The 24,154-nt window shown below is 40.0% G+C and overlaps 1 protein-coding gene across 1 annotated transcript in view; it reads left to right on the top strand.

Annotated features, from left to right (window-relative positions):
* Positions 1-24,154, top strand: part of LRRC2 (leucine rich repeat containing 2) — a 103,379-nt gene that overhangs the window by 21,671 nt on the left and 57,554 nt on the right. Inside the window, exon 2 of the mRNA XM_040541192.1 lies at positions 15,662-15,807. Within this exon, the coding sequence (XP_040397126.1) occupies positions 15,683-15,807 (125 nt within the window). The 5' untranslated portion in view covers positions 15,662-15,682. The remainder of the gene's footprint in view (positions 1-15,661; positions 15,808-24,154) is intronic.

Below are 24,154 nucleotides of genomic sequence, written 5' to 3' on the forward strand. Positions count from 1 at the left end.
CTCTGGCAGCTGTAGGCTGAAGGCCACAAAAAAATAGTGTAAAAATAATGCAACAAGCAAAAATATTTTTTGTTAAACAGTTTTTTTTCTTTTTTTTCTGCAAATGGAAAATTGTATAGGAAGTTCTATCTTCAGCCTGACTTTGTGTAAGTCTTCTCATAAATTTGGCTTTGTTGGGTATTTGTGGGAAATGTGTCCTTAAATTGCTGTTAATTGTTACCATAGTGGTTTTCACGAAAGCTATGCTACAAGCACTTTTGTCCTCAGTCTTCTGTCTGAAGTGTTCATGGAAAGGTGTCTTGTATACAGTAAATGCTCTTCCCACCTTTACTCATGCTAGGTCTGGAGCTTGTGTTATGTTGACACTCATTTGGTTGTCTGAAGTCTTTTACTGACATTAATTTAATGGCATATTGTTATCCAAATTGTAACAAAGAAAAAAAAAACAACCAACCAACCAACCAAAAAAGAGCATATCTATTGCATTTTTATCTATTGCAATAATTTATTAAGCACATCAAGTTGTTAGTATCTTTGATGACTTGTACATTTTGAATTTTCTATAAAGTGGCACAGCAGGAAAGGTTGTTGAGGTAGGGGAACTAAGTGTGTTCCAACTACAGCAGAATAGAAAAAAAATAAAAATCTCTTGATCTATGTGTTAATAGGCAACACTTGGTTATCCTGATTAGCTATCTGAGTTGTGGATTCATCTGTGTCATGCGTAGAGGATCTACTGTCTTAGGATAGCAGCAGGGTTAGATGAATACAGTGATGCATGACAAAGGCTGTATTGCTTTCAGTGAGAGTTGGTCATTGAAAATGATATGGCTGCTGTCTTGTGGAACAGCTGGCTTCACATAGTGACAGCTTGGGCATTTTTGCACGTCATTATCAAGACTGGGATGCCAGAAATTTCAGCACAGGCTCCACCTCCATTTGGTGATAGCTCTAGTCTAGTGAGTTTCATTATCTTCAGCTGCCAGAATGGACCTCCCTCTTTATGAAATAACTATTTCAGTAGTGCTTCCCATGCAGTGCTCCTTGTCCAGGAAGAGGATTCACTTGACTGCAATGTTGCATGAGTATACAGACCCTGGCCAGGTCTACTCCATCAGCTCAATGAGGTGCACTTCCTACAGGGAGCATTGCAACAGGCCGTGCACTGGGATGCAGTGCACAGTAGGCACAGAGTACTTTTGAGGGAACTAGCCTCTGTCAACCAAGCATGCCTTAAATTGTCACAGGCCTGCCAGTAAATTTGGCTGGATTCAGACAAGCCTTTTGTCTGTTGACTGACCTGTCTACTTCTCAATCCTTTGTGCCTGTTGCCAAGATTTTCCCTTTATTCGTTGGTATACCAGCTCCCTTGTTAGCTCCAAGAATAGACTGCTGTTTGACTGGATTGCTACAACCTCAGGGGCAAGAAAGACTTTGAATGAAGCTTGTTAGGTATTGACCTAGCTTACAATTTTATTCTCCTTAATCTTTTTTTGTAAAGTATACTGAGATACATCACTAACCAACATTATATTCTCTGTCTCACTATTTTCCTCTCTCAGTCTCTTCAGTTACTTGTTATACCTCTCTTCAGTTCCTTCCTCAGTTGTTCTTCCATCTTTCATTTTCCTTCCATCTTTTCCTATGGAAGACATCTTTTATTTTTATTTTTCTAAATTAGGCAATTTTGATTTCACGAGGTGATCTTTGCTTCCTCATTCCTTTGTCAGCACAACTCCCAAGACTCCCCTTCTCATGGATAGGCTATGATTAGTGTTTTGAGAACAGCTATCTATGATATGACTCTGGCTATGGCCAGGGATGTAATTACAACTTAAATGGGAGCTGTCTGTTGCTGAGACCCATCTCAGTCTCTCAACATTTAAACACTACAAGACCTGTTATTTTCCTTAGTCAAAATCAACACCTGTAAAATACAGTGATTGATGAATCCTGAAACAGTGAAATATTTATTAATATAATTGCTAATTAACAGAATCACAGAATCATCTAGGTTGGAAGAGACCTCCAAGATCACCTAGTCCAACCTCTGACCTAACACTACCAAATCCTCCACTAAACCATATCAGTAAGCTCTACATCTAAATGGCTTTTAAAGGCCTCCAGGGATGGTGACTCAACCACTTCCCTGGGCAGCCCATTCCAATGCCTAACAACCCCTTCGGTAAAGAAGTTCTTCCTAATATCCAACCTAAACCTCCCCTGGCGCAACTTTAGCCCATTCCCCCTCGTCCTGTCACCAGGCACGTGGGAGAATAGCCCAACCCCCACCTCGCTACAGCCTCCATTAAGGTACCTGTAGAGAGTGATAAGGTCGCCCCTGAGCCTCCTCTTCTCCAGACTGAACAATCCCTGCTCCTTCAGCCACTCCTCATAAGACTTGTTCTCCAGACCCCTCACCAGCTTCGTTGTCCTTTTCTGGACTCTCTCGAGCACCTCGATGTCCTTCTTGTAGAGGGGGGCCCAAAACTGAACATAGTACTCGAGGTGCGGCCTCACCAGAGCCAAGTAAAGGGGGACAATCACTTCCCTAGCCCTGCTGGCCACACTGTTTCTTATGCAAGCCAGGATGCTGTTGGCCTTCTTGGCCACCTGAGCACACTGCTGGCTCATATTCAGCCGACTATCGACCAATACTCCCCGGTCCTTCTCTGCCAGGCAGCTTTCTAACCACTCATCTCCCAGCCTGTAGCACTGCTTGGGGTTGTTGTGTCCCAGGTGCAGGACCCAAAGAATAATTTCATGTTACTGTGTTCCAAACAAAAATATGGGAATGTGTTTTAATAGGCAGTGTATAAACAAAAATATGGAGTGTGCTTTTGATCACACAAACGATGCATTTTGCCTGCTCCACAGTATATATGCATATTGCTTCTCTCATCGATTGCTTAGTCAGCTCTTGCAGCTGAAGTCCAATATGCATCACAGTTACAGGAAGCTCTCATAGCTATTTGGCAAAAATGTGCTTGTAGGTGGGCAGATGTAGGAGACAACAAATACATCTTAGGCAACTCAGATATGGTAGTGGTGATCAATAAACTTTTTATCACCAATGTTTGTGCAAAATAAGATGACCAAAGGGTAAGGACTTGTGATGCAGATTCTCCAGGCATGCCACCCAGGCAGTGAAGCATGCTACATCAGAAAAGATCAGGGTGAATCCTGATATTAGTTCTTTCAGGCTTAAAGACAAACTTGAGAGATTAAATCTCCAGTTCATGGTTCCCCTCCCCCACCCCCCCCCCACCCCCCCGATTTTCTCCTGCTAGTACCAATGTAGTAAGGTTTCAGTGCAAGCACTGGAAACACAGCAATGTAAAACTGGTATATGAATTTTAAGCCAAGCCCAGCTGTTGTAATTAATGCTTGTTATTACTGGCAGTGATGAATAATAACCAAAGATGGTTGGAAAATGCCAGTTCTTTATCAGAAAATTAAATGATATTTTAATTGCAAAGCTGAACTTAAAAGGAAATCAAATCAAAAGCAGTTTTTGGAAATGTTTCTGAAGGAAAACCTTGTTTTTGAAAACAATAGACTTCATACTTTCTGTTAAAAGGATTGTCTTTCTTTCTGTTTGAAGGTATAAATCAGTTATTTTTTGACTAAGAATGATTTTAAAATTAGGAATGAATGAGTTTATTTTACTAAGAATATGATCCAAACATTTCAATCATCAAGGTCCTGAGGGCACTGATGGCCCTTTCTCTCCCTGCCTGCCCCCTCTCCCCCCCTCCCCCCCCCCCCGGAGGTCTCTCCCACCTACCCAGAGCCCAGCATGCCAATTCAGCCCCCTTCTATGTCCCCCTCCTCCCCACCTCAACATGGCCTAGGATCTCACTACAGCTTCCAGGGCCATGAGACCCTGGCCCATTGAGGCCACAGCAGTGCTGGTCTGCAGCTCCCCACGGCCCTGTCTCCACCGGCAGGCCTGTCTCAGGGTCTGGCCTGAGCCCCATCCCCTTCCTGTTCCCATCCCTGTCCTGCTCCTCTCCCCATGGAGGTGCCTGGATCTGGTGCACCCTCTGCTGCTCTGCTCCTGGCTGGGGAGGTAGGACCAGCCCAGCTAGCAGGTCCTTCTCTGCTGCACCCATGGGGAGCCCCAGCCCCTGTGAACCCTCCTGGTGAGCCGCAAGGGAACTGCCAGCCCTCAAGGCACCCTGACAGACATGATATACCAGAGTGATATTTTTTTTCAGTGGCAACACTTAGCAAAGAGGAATATTGTCATCTATTCTCGGCAGTAGGCATAAAAAAATGAGCAAGTAAAAGTAGTATTTGCTATAAATCAATCATTCAGGGCAACTGCATGGTGAGTGTCTGTGTGCGTGTGTGTCTATTTATCTCTCACACTTGTATGGATGTAGGCAGGAAGACAGATCATGTACCAGGGGAATACAGAGTATTTTTATGGTGTTGATTCTCCTTTTCGTTTTCCAAGGAAAATACATATGCATGAATAACATTAGTTCTGTTACACTTTGGTGCAGATGAGATGCTGCCCTCAGCACTGCTGTTTCTCGTCCTACGTTGAGTCACGCAGTGTAGATATTTTATCCTGCCCATGTCTCTGCTGTAAGACCACAGATCATGTTATCACTTTACAAATATAGCATATTAGTACATCTGGAAGGCTAGTCACGCTGTGGGGTTCAGACAGGTTTGGCTGGCCACGAGCTGTACTGCTGCTATAAACAACCTCTGTGTCCCAAATTAAATAACCACAGAGTACACTCAGGAGCTCTGGACACTCGTGTTCTTTAGTAGTAGGTAAGTGACAGTTTTGCTGATTATTGTATTTCTTCAGATGTGTGGGGTCAAGGTGGGAAATAGCAGTGAAAGTGAAATGTCATTATCAGGTCTTTGCTGCTGCTACTGTGCTGTGGATTTTTAAGTGCTAATTTATACGGGAAAAACAGCTGAAATGTAAGGCATTAATCCGAAGTGATGTGTTTGCTGGATACCTTTAAAGATAGTAAGCTTCATCCCATATGTTGTTCCTCTAAATACATTTACACTGTGACAAACCCAAACTGTATAATTTAGAAAAGCTTTCAGGACTCCAGCTACTTGCTCACTCCATGACTCATTTGTAATAAACCCTTGCTATTACATCTCAAGGACATATGCTGGTGTGTGAATGATTTTCAATAAAAAAATGGTTGGGGTAGTTTGGTCATATATCTTTGTTGTCTGTCAAAATTTAGAGTGGAACTTAAAAAGAGTTATAGAAGTTCAGTTTCTGAAGGCCACTTACAGCTAATCTAACATGGTATAGGAAATCCAACCTGCCAAATATTTTGTGAGCAAAACCTTTCATTTAAAGTCAAATGTTGTCATCATTGACATGTTACTTTCTGTAGACTAAAAGGTACAGACCAGTTCTCCTCCTTTTGGTAGTAGTAAACTCAGCACCATTGCAAGGATCAAAAAAGATTCTACCAAAGAGTTTCATTCACTTTGCTCAGAGAGAAGGTGGAGGTGAAGAACTGCTACAAGAAGGATGCCCAGCTATCTATGCCACCTGTTTCTCCTGTCTACAGGCATGGGAGAATGTGGTAGAAAATTCTAAGGCTACATCAATGGTCAGGGAAGAGAACTGAGGAAATACAGCTGCCACCTCATGGCTGTGTGGTGGGGTTTGGACAACTTAAGCTAAGCTAACTTAGCTGCTGAAGTAGTTAAAAACAGCATATTATCTTGCTTATCTAAATTGTCTGTTCTATCATCTTAAATCACGTAATCTGAATTCTTAGGCTATGAGCATTTTACTCAACATATGAGTAAATGAGAAATGACTAAAAGGCTTGATGTCATAGGTCAGACATGGATTTTTGTTCACCTTCTGCAGTAGGGGAAGATGCAGGTAATAGGATAGGATTCTTCTTAGTTCAGTGCATGAAAAATGGACCTGGAGAGCAAAAGGACATAATGAAAATTTTGTCTATTCTCTGTTCTCTCGCTATTCTCAATTAGGAAATGCAATCTAAAATAATATTTATGATGGTGTCACCCATAAAAGTAACTCCACAAGTTGCTGCCAATGTATGAAAGGTAACACTAGTAGTCCTTCTTCCTGGGGATGGCCAAAGCCCATTATCCATATGATGAATGCGAATAAGTCAATCAAAGGTTCTGCTAAAAACAAAACAAAACAACAAAAAAAACATTGATGGCGTAAAACAGGTCTGAGAACCCTGAGACTGTAACTTTCTGTTTAATTAAAATAATCTAGTAATATATGAAAGTTTCTATGTTTTGTTCATTGGTACTGTGCGCAAATTTATTTGCCATGTGTCTTTGAATAAGTAATTCAGTTGGAGTATCTCTAACTCTTAATACATTCTCTAGCTTTTCGAGGATTTTGTTGTCTACTACCCATGACAATTGTTTTCATCTGCTGATTACAGCTATATTTGTAGATTCAACCATTTTTAAAAATATGTAATATACTTTTGAGCTACAGCTATATTTGTAGATTCAACCATTTTTAAAAATATGTAATATACTTTTGAGCTACTGTTATTCCTTTGACAAGAAACAGCCTTAAAATACGTCCCCAGTTCAAATACATCAGACCTCTCTCAATCTTAAGAGAAATAGACCTCTCTTCAGTAATGTGAAAAAATAAAGAATGGATTTGTGTCATAGACATCAGTCCACTGTTTTGTTAGCTACATTGCCAGTGGAAGAATCACCTTGAATAATTAGTCAGCTCACTGATGTGTTAGGGGTATACATCTGTAATAAATCCCCTTGCATATGCATATATCTATCATGCTTGATGGCAAGCATATCAGTGCTACAAGAGTTGAAGTATAAGGAATACTGTAATTCTGCTGCTAATTAATCCATAATTAAAGACCTAATTAATGAATAACCTGGTGAAAAATTATTTGAAAATCAAGATGTGAAGACTGCAGTGATAAAGGGGAATCTTGTTTCTGAGACTGGTTAATTTACATCAAGAATACCAACTGATTAATGAAAACTGTCAGTAAGATATTGTGCTGCAGCAGTGGACAATAAGAAATACGGTTAGAGAAATGTGTGGAAACCAAGCTCAGCCCTTCAATGTCTATATTCACATATCTTTTTATTTTTATTTTTATGTTTATTTTAATTCTAATTTGTATTTTTTTTTATGTTCATAGTTAGTTATTCTTACCTGAATTATAAGGAATAGGTTAAGAAAAAAATATTTGTTCAATTAGCTGTGGTATATAAACTATGAAAAAGTTATTTAAGATGTTAAAGAGGCTAATGTCAGATTTGGTTCTTAAAAACCTCTTTTATATAATAAATAGAAAACTCAAAAATAACTTGATTTATCAGAGCATTTAGGATTAAGACCTGTGATATGCAAAGACACTAATTTCTGAAATTAGCTTCAGTGAAAGCTGGACTACTAAATAGTTTAGAAGTGTTGCTGTCTATGTTTGTTCATCTAGGAGCTGGCTGCCTGAGAATGTGCTCTTGAGAGAGCAGGAGGGAACATTTCAAACTCCCAAAACATCTGGGCTTGCGTCCAGGTGTCAGGACTGCTTTCTCAAGCCTGGAGCAGCTTGTCCCTTTTCTCTTCAATTTATTTTGTGGTGCAGCAGCATTTACTGGATCTCTACAGACCCAGGCTTCTAGGGGATTACCTGCTGTGATCCACAGGGTTTTCCTGCCTACATGTTCTCCCTTTAAGCATGCATATATGATCTGAAGTGTGATGTAACTTGGATCCCTTACCTGAAACTCTGACTGTTAAATCTGCATATTTGTCAGGTTTAGCTACAGATAAACCTGCAAAACTTCTGGGGAGAATAATTCCCTGATGGTGTAGAATAAGGTCTTGTTACCAGCAGAAATACTGTGTAGGGGAAAACAGCTTCCTGCTCTGCAGTCCCCTCCCACTTCCAAAGTAGAACAGTGCAGCAGAGCCTCACTTAAGAGTTGAGCAGTTAGCATACTATAGTTGTATTCTGTGACCAGTGTCACCCTTTCTATTGCTCTTGCAAACACCATGTTTCTGTAATTTAAGTTTTACTTGATAACACAAAAAATGTGTTCAGTTGGTATACAAATGTCAGGTTCCCTTTAAATTACTTAAAGACTGGTCTAAAATTTTGGGTAGACCTGTGCGGTGCCAGGAGTTGGACTTGATGATCCTTATGGGTCCCTTCCAACTTGGAATATTCTATGAGTCTATGAGTCTATGACTTATGAGATAAACAACTTGATCATTCTGAAGCATTCAATGTGTGAGTCAGCATATTTCCTAAGAAATTATTTGCAGGATTAGTAGGAGACGTTCACTCACATTTTCCCCAATGTAATCCTGCCAGTAATATTCATGAAACCTCAGCATGTCTCTCACATGGATTATCTGAAAGAAAAAGGGCTCAAATGAACAAGACCATTAAACAAATTGAAGAAATGAAAACGTTAATGTTTTGGCTACTCAGCAATGGAAAGTTTATACAGTGTTGTTTTTGAAGGCAACCGGGGCCCATACAAACTCTGAAGGACTGTAACAGAGACTAATATTGGCTGTGTTAGTAGTAGCAGAACTATGTTGGGCAACTTTCTGGCTAAAGAGATGACACGGGTCTTGTTCTACAGAATACACAGTGCACAGGCAAGTTGGCCAGTATTAACACTGACACCAGCTGTGTTCAGATGAGGCTAGACTGCAATATAATAAAGCAAATGTAATTTTGGCATATGACTAACTGTATTCAACACACTCTAGACAAGACAGAGATAACCTTGACAAACAACAAGAAGCTGTGGAAGAGTTGGTATAGTCAGTTCTGGAAGGCCATGCAGTCATCATATCTAAGATCATTTTTACCCTATGCTCCACTACTTTCCTTTCAAAAGAAGATGTTGCTTCTCAGAGCATCTATACATCTCAGGTGCTGAGATGAGTGCAGAAATGTTGCAAACTGTTCATTCAATGAAACTGACAATCTGAAGTGCACTTCTATAGGGTTTCTGTGTGGAATTCAATGCTACTTTTAGCTTACCAGTCCTTAAACAGTTTGCTTCTTGAAGATCAGACAGGTCATGCCATCGTGTGTTGACCACACAGGTAACTGACATGAAACTCCTTCAGCATTAAAGACTGAGAGTTGCAGAAAAGCACTCCCATTTAAACAAACAAACAAACAAACAGAACACAACAACAACAAAAACAAAACAAAATGAGTTGCCTGAGTGGTCCTGCATAGCCCAGTTTTGCCCAGTTTTGGATACATTGCAAGTTATCATTTTTCTCCTTTTTCCTAAGCCCAGTTAAACATCAAAACAAAACAACAAACAAAGAGTCCAATGCTGCTCTGGAAACAGAGGCCAAATGAGAACAAAAACAACAGAGTGGTCAAGACAGCAATGGTTGTTGTCAAAAATGGCCATGGAATTGTCTAGCAGGTCTATGGCAGACCTGTAAATCATAGAATCACAGAATCATGGAATAGCTTGGGTTGAAGGGACTTTAAAGAAAATCTAGTTCCAACCCCCCTGTCATGGGCATGGATGCCATCCACTAGATCAGGTTGCACAGGTCCTCATCCAACCTGGTCTTGAACACTTCTAGGGGTGGGGCATCCACAGCTTCTCTGAGCAACCTGTTGCAGTGCCTCACCACCCTCTGAATGAAGAATTTCCTCCTAACCTCTAATCTAAATCTCCCCTCTTTTAGTTTAAAACCATTTCCTTTTTGTCCTGTCATTATCTGACTGAGAAAAAAGGTTGCTCTCCATCTTTTTCATAAGCCCTCTTTAAGTATCGTAAAGCAGCAATGAGGTCACCCCAGATGAACATCCCCAGCTCTCTCAGACTTTCCTCATATAGGAGAGGTGCTCCAGCCCTCTGATAAACTTCGTGGCCCTCCTCTGGACCCATTCTAACAGATCAATGCTCTTCTTGTGCAGGGGGGCCCAAACACAAGGGGATGAGATAGCAGTAGCTGAAGGGAGCAAGGGATTTTAGGAGGTAGTATACTAAATCTGTGAATAACCATACATAGTAATAATAAAGAATATAGACATTACAAGGCAGATGCCTTCTTTTTCATTCTGTAGTTTTTCAACACCTTACCAAACAGATTTTAGTCTAGAGCTCCTGGGTCCTTCTACCATGGAAAGAAGAAAGTCTAAAGGGGATGCTAGAGAGCTGTCTGGGTGCCTTTAGGTGAATTTACACAATAAAATAAAATAAATGATAAAATAAAAATAATCCATGAATATACTTAAGCAGATGCTTATACAAGAAATAACATTTGGCATTAATGTTTTATTATTTCAATGAAAACATGATGAATGTCATCACTAAGATTTTGATTTTTTTTTTCCCCACCTAATCCTCCAAATGCTTAAGTGTGTTAGTATCCTTAAACACATAAGAAGTGCCTTTGATTTTAATAGGTCTTTTTATATATGCAGTTAAATGAATAAAAGTTTTACAAGATAGTAAAAGAATAGTTCTGTCTTCTTCTTAAGACCAGAAATCTCAATAAAATATCTGTAAAGGTATTTGTTTTGTTCAGTGCTTACAGGGACAACATATAGCAATCAGAGAATTAAAACAATACAGACAGAAAGAGTGTCATTCTGTGAGCATGCACATCTGCTCAGCTTCAACTGGCCCAAAGAGGTAGTAGATTATTAAATTGCCTGGAAAGAAAAAAAAATTGGTTTCAATGATGAAGTGGGGCCTGAAGTAGAGCAAGGCTGAGAGACTTGCTGAGGAGAGGGGTTTTCTGAGGTTCTCTAGTGAAGGCGTGGGGCTCTGGAAAGATGAAATTAAGAAAAAAATTTGTAGTCATAGTACCTCAGACTGAAAGCACAGCCCTCATGGGAAGAAAAGTAAATTCCTTGCTTGGAATGTAGATTGGAGAAATATTAATTTTAAGGATTCTTGTGTGTGCATTATTGATGAAAACTAGGGATGACCTAGCCTATTATTGAGGAAAAGAATATGTTGCAATGGCCATAGTGCTGAAAGGGATTTTTTAAAAAATATTAAATATGATTATTATTAAAGATAATATTTTTGTTTTCTCTTTCTCTTCCCTCTTTCTGAAGAAAAATGTAAAGAGAAGGAATGAGAAAAGAAAAAGGAAACTTTTCTGCCGTTAGTTCAAGCTTCTTTGGTTAAAGACTCTAGTGTCACTTTGCCACATAGTGCAAATACTTATTCTTAAAAAGCTCTTTTCGTTTTGAAATTAATTACTTAAAAAATATATAAATATATATTACTTAAAAAATATTGCCTAAAAATATGTACCTAATTCCGAAAGGAAAATATTTCAATAATAAAAAAAAATATTTAACCTAATAGTCAGCTTTGTATCTGAGCTAACTATTCCAAGCAAGAATTAGATAAGAAATCAGACTGACTTCCCAGTATGTTGTCTTTTAAGGATATCAATTAAAGCCCTGTAGATTACTTCTCTGGATGTGTAAATGGCCAGGGATAAGATTATCGGCTTCCACAGGAACACACAGAGAACTGTTTTTTCCTGCAAGTGATTCTTTTGTAAGTTACATCTTTGCCTTCCCTTTATGTTCCTTTCCCCCCCCCCCCCGGAAAGCACTGTGCTTTCATTATCATACACTACTCAAGAGCCTTGCTTTTGTGATCTATCTCACTAATAACTCATAAGACTGAATGAATATTATAACAGTACATCATATAAGAAAGGTGAGCTGATGATCCACAGCATAATATAGATATAGATATCACCCAAGGAAGACGGCATTAAGTTGCAAACTCTGCCTAGTTATGAAGGAGGGCTTTGCAGATGCTGGCTCCATAGTTGGGACTTGTCCTTACTGAAAACAAAGTTGCCTATTTCTTGTGGGAGAAATAACTTGTATATGAATATCTCTATCTATCTATCTATCTATCTATCTATCTATCTATCTATCATCTATCTACCTATCTATCATGATTGTTTTTCACTTACTGCTTTGTTGATGGGTTGGGTAATCCTCACAAGAATGACCAAACTAGTCCTTAATGAACATGTATGGGGTGTGAAAGGAGCAATGCTGAATTACAAAAGGATGGGGAAACTGGAGAGAAAAGAGGGCTGAAGTATGTGTATAACAACCATCTCTACACATCCTTCCTTGAACGTAGCAGTTGGAATAGGTGAGTGCTTTGAGTGTGGCAATTGGACTAGGTGACCTCCAGAGCCCCCCCCCACATTCTGTGATTTGTAACAAAGGGTAAAATGTACATAGTGATTATCTGTGAAGAGTCTATGTATGGGAAGGAAAACAGGTGTCGAATGTTAGTTGAAGGGAAGTTGAAAGAAGTCTATAATGAGGCATGTCTCAACTCAGAGGAAACCTCCCATCTGTGACTACAACGTGATAGATTTGGTTCCTGTGCAGGCCTAATATGATGATGGGAAGAAGGCAATTGTTGTGTGTGAACTTGAACAGATCATCTCTATATTCTAGAAATAGAAATTATTTTTGGTAGCTGTTTTCTCCATCTCAAATTCTTTCCACACATGAGTAAGCACCCTGAAGAACCTGCTCTTAGTATCAGATTAGTCTAATATCTGCCTGCTTGCCAGACTCCCTTTCCTGGACAACATCTGTAACATCTCATAATGAATGACACCTGAACTTTGAGAAAAATATGGTTAATTCTTTATGTCCATGTTTCATGCCATCCTGGTTGATTCTCTTTGTCCATATTTCAGTCCAGGATAGCTCTGTGAATTTTGCCGAGTGACCTTTTCTGAGCTATAGATAGCAACAAACTTTTGTGTTTATCCTGTTGAATATTTCTAAAACCTTACCACCGTGTGATCTAATCAGGATTTGTAGCTCTGTTCATTTTGAACAGATTAGTCCTCAGGAGTTATGATGGACACCCCTTTTCCTCTTGTACATGGACTTACCATTGAAGAGAAACTCCAATGCATCACTGTCTAATCCAATATGTGGATAGAAGTTGTATAAACTTTTCCATCCTAAGCAAATAATAAATCAATGTCTCAATAAAGAACAGATGACTTAACATGGGAGACAGGAAGGTGGGGAACAAGTCAAGAAAATAGAGTACTTTCACAGTTCATTCAGACTTTTTGTTGATTAAGGCCATCTAGTTCCAGCAGAGGTCAAAAGTCTGGCTGCCACTTCACTGTATCTCAGCCCTTCAGCTCCTGCAATAGCCCTTCTACCAAAACAGAGTGCTATGTATTGACCTGTTAAAATGAATTAGATCCTGCAGAGTGACTGCAGCTACTGTGAGGGGGAAGTCCTGGTCACTGGGTTTCTTCATTTAGACAGTGGAGGAGAGTGCTTTATTTTAGGTGATAAAGTTTCCTATAAATTAATTGTGAAAACATTTTAGGAGAGTGCATCTGATTATAGATAAACCATTCCACTGAGAATAAGGTCACCATTCTCATTACACTGCTATTAATGGGGTTTTGACTCAGCTGTTCTCAGCAGTCAGTTCCAGGTAGGCTATGAACAATTTTTTGCTTCATTGTTAATGCTTGTAAAGATAAACAAGCAATGGGAGAAGCTTTATGTTCACCAAAGATAGCAGATATCTAACCATCCTAAGATAGAGAAGACTTTGTTGTACAAAAATATCAGTCTCTGTGTATCAGTATCTCTGTGCTAGCATTTGGAGGTTTTTAGTAGGGATGTTTCTTACTAACATGGCAAATAAGGTGGACAGGTAGGAACTTTTCGTTTTGGTATACATCTGCATAATTCATTTTAATCCACACTATGTGTCTTCCAGAGGACATTACGGTGTTTTGCTGGCTCAGAATAAATTATTCCTTTATGTATTATGTATTATAGAGATCTATAGGTGAAGAGAAAAGGGACAGTTATGATGGTACAAGAGGAAAACTGCAGAAGAGAGAATATTTTCCCCTTCCTCCTCAGTATTACAATAGAAGGACAGAGAAATTGGGTTATTTTTTAATAGCCCCAACTGAAGGATATAGAGCTTGGAAAAAATTATCACAGGAAGGTCTGAGGAAAACATAATAGCTGAAACCTTGAAATACCCAGTAAAGAAAAGGGCAGATTGCTTTGTCAGTTATCAGTGGATGTTCCAATTATCAGTGGATGTTCCAACGGTGCTCCCTCCCTCCCTCCCTCCCTTCCTTCCTTCCTTCCTTCCTTCCTTCCTTCCTTCCTTCCTTCCTTCCTTCCTTCCTTCCTTCCTTCCCTCCTTCCCTCCTTCCCTCCTTCCCTCCTTCCCTCCTTCCCTCCTTCCCTCCTTCCTCTTTTCTTTCTCTCTTTCTCTCTTTCTCTTTTCTCTCTTTCTCTTGTTCTCTCTTTCTCTTTCTCTCTTTCTGTCTTTTGAAAAATGAATGGTATAATAAAAGTGGAATCTAATAAAATCTCAATCTATGGAAACCTCAAAGTTTAAATAGCTGATTTTACTTTTCTTTTTTCTATATGAAAACGATTATTTTTAACAGGCTTCAATGTTCTGTTTTATAAGACTTGTTCACAGTGGTCCAGCACACAATGAACTAATAATGACAGAAATTATCTGTACATGTATTTCATGAAAAAAAAAAGTGGGATTACACCCTCACCAGTGACTCCAGGCAAGAGAGCAAGAGTGCTGTTTTACCTGTTTCTCAAGATGTATACCTATATTTTTGTTAGTGATTTAGTAGGTGATTTGTTTCCTTTTTGATAGTGAACCATTCCTTTAGATTAGTATGGGACACCATATTGCTATTCATACTATATTTCATAAGATGCAAATCCAAGGTTTTCTCTTGTGGTTGTTAAAGGTGCTCCAGCATGTTTTTTCCCTCCTCAAGTTGCAAGATGATACAGCTCCTATTTGGCCAAGCTCAATGATGTTCCCCTTTAAAGAGAATCAGAAGTTTGTGATGAACTTTGGGAAAAGCAAGTCTCTGTCTCTGTCTTTTTAACTGAATAGAGAAAGATTGGTGAGCTAGGATCCAGTTCAGCTTAGTTCTTAACACCACATTAAAGATGGCCTCAGGTTGTAATACTTTGGTATTAACCCTTGAACTGTTGGAAGATACCTTTACATGTCCTAGTAAATGGGGATCATGTGTTCACTGTTTGTGAACTATCTTATCTTTGCAGAAAGTAAGTTTTTATTTTGTGTTATAGGGCTGATCTTTTAGCTAATTTCAGAGATAAACACCTACAGTTACAGTAGGACAGGATTACTTAGGTCCATAAAAATCATTATGGGAAGAACTCAAGACGGAGTGCTTTTGCATGATTTATGATGAATAAATACTGTATTAGTTCTCATTTTAACACTAGTTACATAAATTGCTACAACCATAAAGGCCTTAAAGTTATTTTCATCAGTGTTACTTAATCAAATTGGTAGTTCATTGCAACTGTGTCTTTATCTTTGACGGGGAAAAGTGCAAATATTCCATAAAATTCAACATTTATCTGTAGCCATTAATTTTATGTAGAAATACCTTGTATATAACATTGATTACTGCTAGCACAAAACACTACACAAATTAGGTAAGATAGAAAGCATATTATGTTAATATTTTTTTTTTCCCTGTTAAGCTTAATGAAACATGATGGTTCTGTCCCTTATTTTTCTCATTGTTCTCTCCCAAAGTGATCATCATGGCTTCTTCTTGCAGGAGAAGCTTAATGTCAACAGTATGGGGCATCAGGTGATAATATTTGACTTTTCTCTCATAAGAGGACTGTGGGAAACTCGAGTTAAGAAGAACAAAGAACGTCAGAGGAAAGAGAAAGAAAGATTAGAAAAAAGCTCATTAGAGAAGTAAGCCAACTTTTCTGTTATTTTTTTTTAAATTGAAATCATTATTATTATCCATTATATTGGCATATAGTAAGCATTATCAGACTGTTTTTTATTTGTGTGTGTGTTTGTGTGAGATTTCTTGATTTCATACCTCTTTCTCATAAAGGATTTTAAGAGAAGTATAATACATGCTATATACTAACTATGCATGTATTTCATTTGCCCCTGTTCTTTCCTATGTAGATTGTGATTTAGTGATGGTGTATTTCACTTGTCTACTATGAAGATTTAATCTGAAGAGAAAAATCATACATTTTGTACCTTTCTATTGCTTGTATGCTATATTGCTTTTTAGTATGGAATTCATGAAAACATGCTCATAAAATACAGTACGGCAAAATACTTTAAATCTTATTGAGTTGGCAAGAGAAGCAAAATGATTGAAATAAATGGACATATACAAATATTTCTGAATAGAAGAGAGAAGATAGAAAAAAAACCACACTACCAGAAGATTTTTGTTGTTGTTGTTGTTCAGATATTAAAAAGACCATTGATTATAGAGTTTATACCACTAATCATTATATATATATATATATAAAATAGAATAGAAAAGAAACTTACAGTTTCTTTTAGCAATGTTTTGCTTTCTTTATGTTCGTCCCTATTAGAGACAGCGAAATATTACACTGTGCTGGCAATATTAGAAATATATGACATCATTTTTTTCCCCTCTGAGAAGAGAACAAAGCAATAGAAATCACTTTATGCTTTAAAAATAAAATGCACAGGGTTAAACAGTGCCCTCATTTAAGGGTACTAGACCTTGGTGCAACATTTTGAACATCTGACTCACAGATTCTCACTATCAGTGCAGCTATGCTGACCTTGCAGCAGAACAGCTTGGTTAAGAGGTGATCACGGAAATATACAGTTTGATTGCCTTTTCTGTATGAACTTTCTCTTCAAAACATTCGTAGCAACAATCTTGCTTCTCTCATCTTTACATAAATCCTATATTAAAAAAACATAATCCTAAGAAAACAAAGAAGAAGGAAAAAAAAAAAAAAAAAGATCTTCCTTCAGATTAACAAGAATAAGTTTTCTTTTTGGTATGAGCTCAGGGGCAGAGAAAGTTTGCTGTTGTGAGTGTTCCTGATGGTGGAAAATAGAAGTGAAGCCATTTGTGATGAAAGCTCATTAAATCTGATTTCTGTCCCAGCTGTTATAATACAGAATCAAAGAATGGCTGAAGTTGAAAGGGACCTCAGGAGGTAATCTGGTTCAACCCCCCTGCTCAAGCAAGGACACCTAGAGCAGGTGGCCAAGAACCATGAGGACCATGTTCTGGGAACGTCTGAGGATCTCCAGTGGGGGAGACTCTACTACCTCTCTGTGCAACTTGTTCCAGCGCTGACTCTTTTTCACAGTGAAGAAGTGTTTTCTGATGTTCAAAGGGAATATTTTGTGTTTCATTTTGTGTCTTCTGCCTAGTGCCCTGTCACTGGGCACCACTGGGAAGTCTATACCTCTCTCTTCTTTACAGCCCCCCTTCAGTTATTTATATTCGTTGATGACATCCCCACTGAGCGTTCTCTTTTCCAGGCTCTCCCAACATTTTTCTCATATAGATGCTCCAGTGTTTTAGCATCTTAACAGTCATTTGATGGACTGTCTCTAATAGCTCCATTTCTCTTGTACTGGGGAGCCAAGAACTGGACGTAGTACTCCAGGTGAGGTCTCACCAGTGCTAAGTAGAGGGTAAGGATTGCCTCCCTGGACCTGATGTCAACATTCCACCTAATGCAGCTCAGGACACCATTCACCTTTGTAGTGGCAAGGGTACATTGCTGTCTTCTTGACTCCTAGGCTCTTTTCTGCAAAGCTACTTTGTGGCTTGGTGGCAGCAGGATGTACTTGTGTTTGGTGGTGTTCCTCATCAAATTCAGGACTTTGTAGTTCTCCTTGATGAACTTTACGAGATTGTTGTCAGCCCATTTCTACAGTCTGTCAAGGTCCCTCTGATGGCTGCATGGACTTCTGGTGCATCAGCCTCTACCCTCACTTTTGAGTCATCTGTGAATTTACTGAGGGTGCAGTTTATCCCCTCACCCAGATTGTTACCCAAGCTGTTAAACTGGACTGGACCCAGTACTGACCCAAGGAGTACTCCACTATTTCCTGGCCTCCAAATAGACTTTGCCACTAACCACTACCCTCTGGGTCTGTCTGCTTAGCCACTTTTCAGTCCACCTCACTGCCTACTTATCCAGTCCATATTTCAACAGCTCCTCTGTGAAGATTGTATGGGGGACAGTGTGAAAGGCCTTACTGAAGACTGGGAGGACAATATTCACGGCTCTTCTCTCATCCATTAGGACAGTCATTTCATTATAGAAGCTTATCAGGTTAAGTCAAGCATGACTTACATTTGGTGAATCCATGCTGACTACTCCTGATGATTTTTTTCTCTTTCATGTGCCTGGAAATGGTTTCCAGGATTAGCTGTTCCATCTGTTTCCCAGGAATCAAGGTGAGGCTGACTGGCCTGTAGTACCCTGGGCCTCCTTCTTGACCTTCATTAATATAGTAGTGATAGTTGCTTTCCCCCAGTCTTAGTGCAGTTCTCCCAGTTGCCACAATCTACCGCAAAATTTTGAGAGTGGCTTTGCAATGACATCTGCCAACTCACTCAACACTTCTGGGTGCATCTCAACAGCGCCCATGGACTTGTGTATGCCTAGTTTGCTGAAGTATTCCCTGGCCCTATCCTCTTTCACTAGGGCACATCTTCCTTGATCCAACATTTCAGCCTGGTCTCTTGGGCCTGGAGTCTGGTCTTGCTGGCAAAAACTGAGGCAAAAAGGCCTTCAGAACCTTGTCCTTTTCATTGCCCTCTATAACCAGGTCTCCCATTTAATTCAACAGAAGACCCACATTTTCTCTAGTCTTCATTTTGTCACTGATGTACTTGTCAAAGCGCTTCTTTTTGCCATTCCTGGCAAGATTCAATTCTATTTGGGCTTTAAGAAGTGTACAATTTGTACAATTCTGTGGCAGATAAAGCAGAAGACTTGCTACATTACCTCTGTCTATGTCAGCTATTGGCTCACGTGGTGCCATTGCAGTCTTCATAGAAAGAATATTATGGTTAGACATCCATGTGTGTAACTTCCAACTGTCTATGCAGTCACCTTCAGAATTGATGAAAGGTCAGTCCCAATGTCAACACCCTAGGTCATCTTTTCTTTCTTTTTTTTTTTTTTTTGTTTTTCTGTGATGCAGAAGATAAATTCTTAATTCACTAGTACAAAAGCAAACTAAAGTGCCAGACATGGGGAACTTCTGTATGTAAGAAGGAGAGAGGGTAACTTTGTATGCTCTGCTAATTTCAGCTCTCACATTTTTGGTCAGTAGCAGTGGTTAAAACTCATTGTGAGCTGTGTTTTCCATTTAGACAAAAACAAAAACAACAAACCCATAACCATTCTCCTTTCTGTTTTCACCTATGGTTATTTGTCAGTACCCTTTCAGCTAAAAGGGTAAAGCTTGATGGTCTTTTCTGCGTTTTTCTACTAAGGAGGTTCAAAGTCATTCTGCTATCTTCCTGCACCAACTTGAAATTTATGGGGGAATTTAGGAGGTAATTTAAGATATGAAGCAGAGAAGTAAAAGGTTCTGAGAACATTTGATGCATTCACAAATGATTTTTATTTTCTTCCTCTAGGTTGCAATTTGCATAGTCTTGTGTCTTGTTGTGTATCTTCCTGTTAACAACCAGATTCCTCTCCAGTTAATTCTACTTTTAGAGCTCCTGGAAAAAAAAGAGCCTCTGAAATCATGCTTTGGTTCTGGTTGTGAGTGATCAGTATTTCACTCGCTGAAATGAATGGTGAAGTTCACATTCATTCTTATGATGTGGGCATTGTAGAGTGGATAAAGCTGATACAGTAATGGTCAAAGTCATAAAAATACTGGTAATAAAATGCAAAATGCAGTTAAAAGAAAAATCCTGTTTATTTTATGAGGCATGCTCTGACCTCTGACCTTCAGTTTCTAAAGGTCAGATCACAAGTTAGATACTTTTCAGTGCTTTCAAAGGTAGGGCCAAAAACATGACAATATTTTCCTTGTTGTAAACTTGAAAGTATATATAATTGTAATTATGATTAAATATCTAACAGAAATAATGTCTCCCTGTGGAAATATATATCATTATTTCAACGAGTTGCATATGTCACCAAATTCTGGTATCTTACTCAAGGATTAAAAACTTACCACTGTCAAGTAGGTCTGCTGAAATCAGTCTAGTGCTCATTGTCAATTCAAAGAAAGAAAGTATTTTGGAAAGGACTGTAACCCAAAATGTTGATTCCAAAATGACATTCAAAGAAGGCAGCTTCCTGAACTGAGGACTGCATTCCAGCATTTAATATTCTAGATATTTACTTTTGCCAGCAGCCAGAGTGAATTCCCAAGTAAGGCTGAAATTAATAGAGTTTTCCTGCAAATATACTTGTGTAACAGATGAGTTTGGAATCTGGCCTGCAGAGATGCTTTTTTATTTTTTTTTTCTTTTTGTTCTTTTTTATTAACAAACTCTTGTTTTTCTCGAAGAGGTTATAATTCACTAATGCCCTTGAGACTGTGCAGCTTCTCATCAGCTGTGTTGCTATGAAAAATGACCTGATAATATATTGTGAAATGTAGCGTGTATTATTTGTGGAGAAACTCCCAATTAACCTCTAGGGAACTTTGCTTGCCTTGGGGAAAGGTAATTTAGTTCATGCAAGGTCACTAAGCAGTCACGTATAAGATATTTCTTGTTTTTGCCTAAAGATTTTATACGACAGAAATCAACTGAATGCAAAACTTGAACTATGTTTGCATTAATGGTGAGAATTTCCAAAAATTTTGGGAATTTACAGCCTCTAGAACAGATTTTAAAGCAGCTGGCTAGTGAAACCTATTTCTACAGAACAGTACACTGATAATATTGCAAGTAGCTCATATCTGTCCCTCTGAAATAGAAACATAGATTCCCAGAATGATTTGTGTTGGAAGGGACCCTGAAGATCATCTAGTTCAACCTCCTCAGCCTGCCCCCCTGCCTTTCTCCCTACATTGTGGGTGGGGACAGCTTCCACTAGACCAGGTTGCTCAAAGCCCCATCCAACCTGGCCTGAAACACTTCCAGGAATGGGGCATCCCCAGGCAGCTTAGTCCATTGTTTCACTACTCTCATAATAAAGAATTTCTTCCTAATATCTAATTTAAACCTACCCTCTTTCAGTTTAAAACTATTAACCCTTGTTCTGTCACTACAATCCCTGATGAAGAGTCTGTTCCAAGATTTCTTATAGGCCGTCTTCAAGTACTGGAAGGCCCCTATAAGGTCTCCCCAGAGCCTTCTCTTCTCTAGGTTAAACAATTCCAAATCTCTCAGCCTGGCTTCATAGGAGAGGTGTTCCTCAGGCACCTGCCATCAAATCATTGATACTGGTGTCAGATCACTTTGGGTGGAATTAATTCAGTCCTTTGTCTCCCCTTTGGCTTTGTTGGACTGTAGAAATACCATTAAATAGTTTAAGGGACCTCTGTTTTTGGGGTGCACATATAAACCAGCAACTGAGTATGAAAAAAAAAGAGACAAACAGTACATTGCTGTGGAAAAGTAATTTCATTTTACTTATGTTCTTTATCTCATTAGGTATGGCCACTCTAAATCCATAGGTTATAGAACACAAAATGTACAAAAAAAGTGCACTGTTCTGTGATTATTTGTTTATGGATGTCCATATTATGAAAGGAAATTTGTGTTAAATCACTGTTTTGCATTGCATTGTCTAGATTCTGGCAATGGTGAACAATCACAGAATCACAGAATGGCTTGGTTGTAGGGAACTTTAAAGAACATCTAGTTCCAATCCCCCTGACACGGGCAGGGATACCACCCAGTAGATCAGGTTGCACAGGGTCTCGTCCAACCTGGTCTTGAACACTTCCAGGGATGGGGCATCCACAGTTTCTCTGAGCAACCTGTTGCTGTGCCTCACCACCCAGTGAAGAATTTCCTCCTAACCTCTAATCTAAATCTCCCCTCATTTCTGTTTGTCCAGTCATTGTCCGCCTCAGCAAAAGTTGCTCTCCATCTTATGTATAAGACCCCTGTAAGTATCGTAAAGCTGCAATAAGGTCACACCAGAGCCTTCTCCAGGCTGAACATCCCCAGCTCTCTCAAAATTTCTACACAGGGGAGGTGCTCCAGCCCTCTCCTCTGATTAACTTTGTGGCCCTCCTCTGGAACCATTCTACAGATCAACATCCTTCTTGTGCTGGGGATCCAAGAACCTGGATGCACTTCTCCAGGTGGGGCCTTACAAGGGCAGAGTAGAGGAGGTCAATCACCTACCTTAACCTGCTGGCCACTCCTCTGTTGATGCAGCCCAGGCAAGCACACGCTGCTGGCTCATGTCAAGCCTTTCATCCACCAGAACTCCCAAGTCTTTCTCTGCAGGGCTACTCTCAATAAATTTTTCTCCCAGTCTGTACTCCTGTCTGGGATTGCCCTGACCCAGGGGCAGCACTTTGCACTTAGTTAGACTTGTTGAACCTCATTAGGTTAATGTAGGCCCACTTCTCTGGCCTGTCCAAGTCCCTTTGAACGGCATCTCTTCCTTCTTTGGTATCAACTGTACCACTCAGCCTAGTGTCATCTGCACACTTGCTGAGGGTGCACTCAATCCCACTGTCTATGTTGCTGATAAAAATATTATACAGTACTGGTCCCAGGACAGACCTCTGAGGGACACCACTTGTCACCAGCCTCCACATGGATATAGAGCTATTGACCACCACTCCCTGAGCGCGACCTTCAAGCCAATCCTTTATGCACTGAATGGTACACCCATCAAATCCATATCTTTCCAATTTAAACATTAGGATGTCATGTGGGACCATGTCATAGGCCTTACAAATGTCCAGGTAGATGACATCGTTGGTTGTCCTTTGTCAACTGATGCAGTCACTCCATCACAGAAGGCCACTATATTGGTCAGGCATGATTTGCCCTTGGTGAAGCCATGCTATCTGTCTCAGATCACCTCTTTGTCTTACCTGTACCTTGACATTGCTTCCAGGAGGATCTGTTCCATGATCTTGACAGGCACAGAGGTGAGGCTCACTGGTCTGTAGTTCACTGGGTCCTCCTTTCTACCCTTCTAAAAATGGGAGTGACGTTTCCCTTTTTCCAGTCACCAGGGATTTCACCTGACTGCCAGGACTTTTCAAACATGATGGAGAGAGGCTTGTCGACTACATCAGCCAATTCCTTCAGGACCCTGGGATGCATGTCATCAGGCCCCATAGACTTGTACCTATTTGGTTTCATCAGGTGGTCTTGAACCTGCTCTTCACTTACAGTGGGAGGGACTTTGCTCCCCCAGTCCTCATCTGTGGTTTCAGGGAAACGAGAGACGTGGGAAACCTGAGACTGGCAGTGAAGACTGAGGCAAAGAAGTTGTTGAGTACCTCAGCCTCCTCTATGTCTGTTGTTACGAGTTCTCTCATGTCATCCATCGGGGGAACAATCTCTTTGGCCTTTCTTTTCTGAGCAATGTACCTACAGAATCCCTTCCTGTTATTCTTTGCACCCCTTACCAAGCTCAGTACCACCTCTGCCTTGGCTTTCCTGATCCCATCCCTGCACATGCAGACAGCATCTCTGGCTCATGTGTCCCAGGCCACATATCCCTGCTTCCACTGCCTGTGTGTATCCTTCTTGCACCTCAGTTTGACCAGCAGAACTTGCACGACCATCCCAGTTTTCTGTGCTCCATGCTTGCTTTCCTACACAGGGGTACATCGAGTTCCTGTGCCCTGAGAAAAACACCCTTAAGGAGTAGCCAGCTCTGTTCAGCTCCTTTGTGCCTAAGGACAGTGTTCCAGGGGATCTCACTCACTAGGTCTTTAAAAAGCTTGAAGTTCACTTTTAGGAAGTTCAGGGTCCTGACTGTGCTCTTTGTCAGGCCAATATTCCTCAAGATCACAAACTCAACCAGGGCATGGTCACTGCAGCCCAGACTGCCTACATTCTTGACCTCTTTAATGAGCTCATCCACACTGGTGAGCACCAGGTCCAGTAATACTTCTCCTCTGGTTGGTTTGCCTAATACCTGGATCAGGAACTTATCCTCATTGCACTCCAGGAATCTCTTGGATTGCTTACATTTTGCTGTGTAGTTTTCCCAGTAGACATCTGGGTGGTAGAAGTCCTCCATCATGATGAGAGCACGCAAGCATGATTCTTCTTGTAGTTGAAGAAAGAATGCCTCAGCCACAGCCTCCCCTTGATCAGGTGGCCTAT

Source organism: Cygnus olor, chromosome Z (genome assembly GCF_009769625.2).
Source record: "Cygnus olor isolate bCygOlo1 chromosome Z, bCygOlo1.pri.v2, whole genome shotgun sequence".
Taxonomy (NCBI): domain Eukaryota; kingdom Metazoa; phylum Chordata; class Aves; order Anseriformes; family Anatidae; genus Cygnus; species Cygnus olor.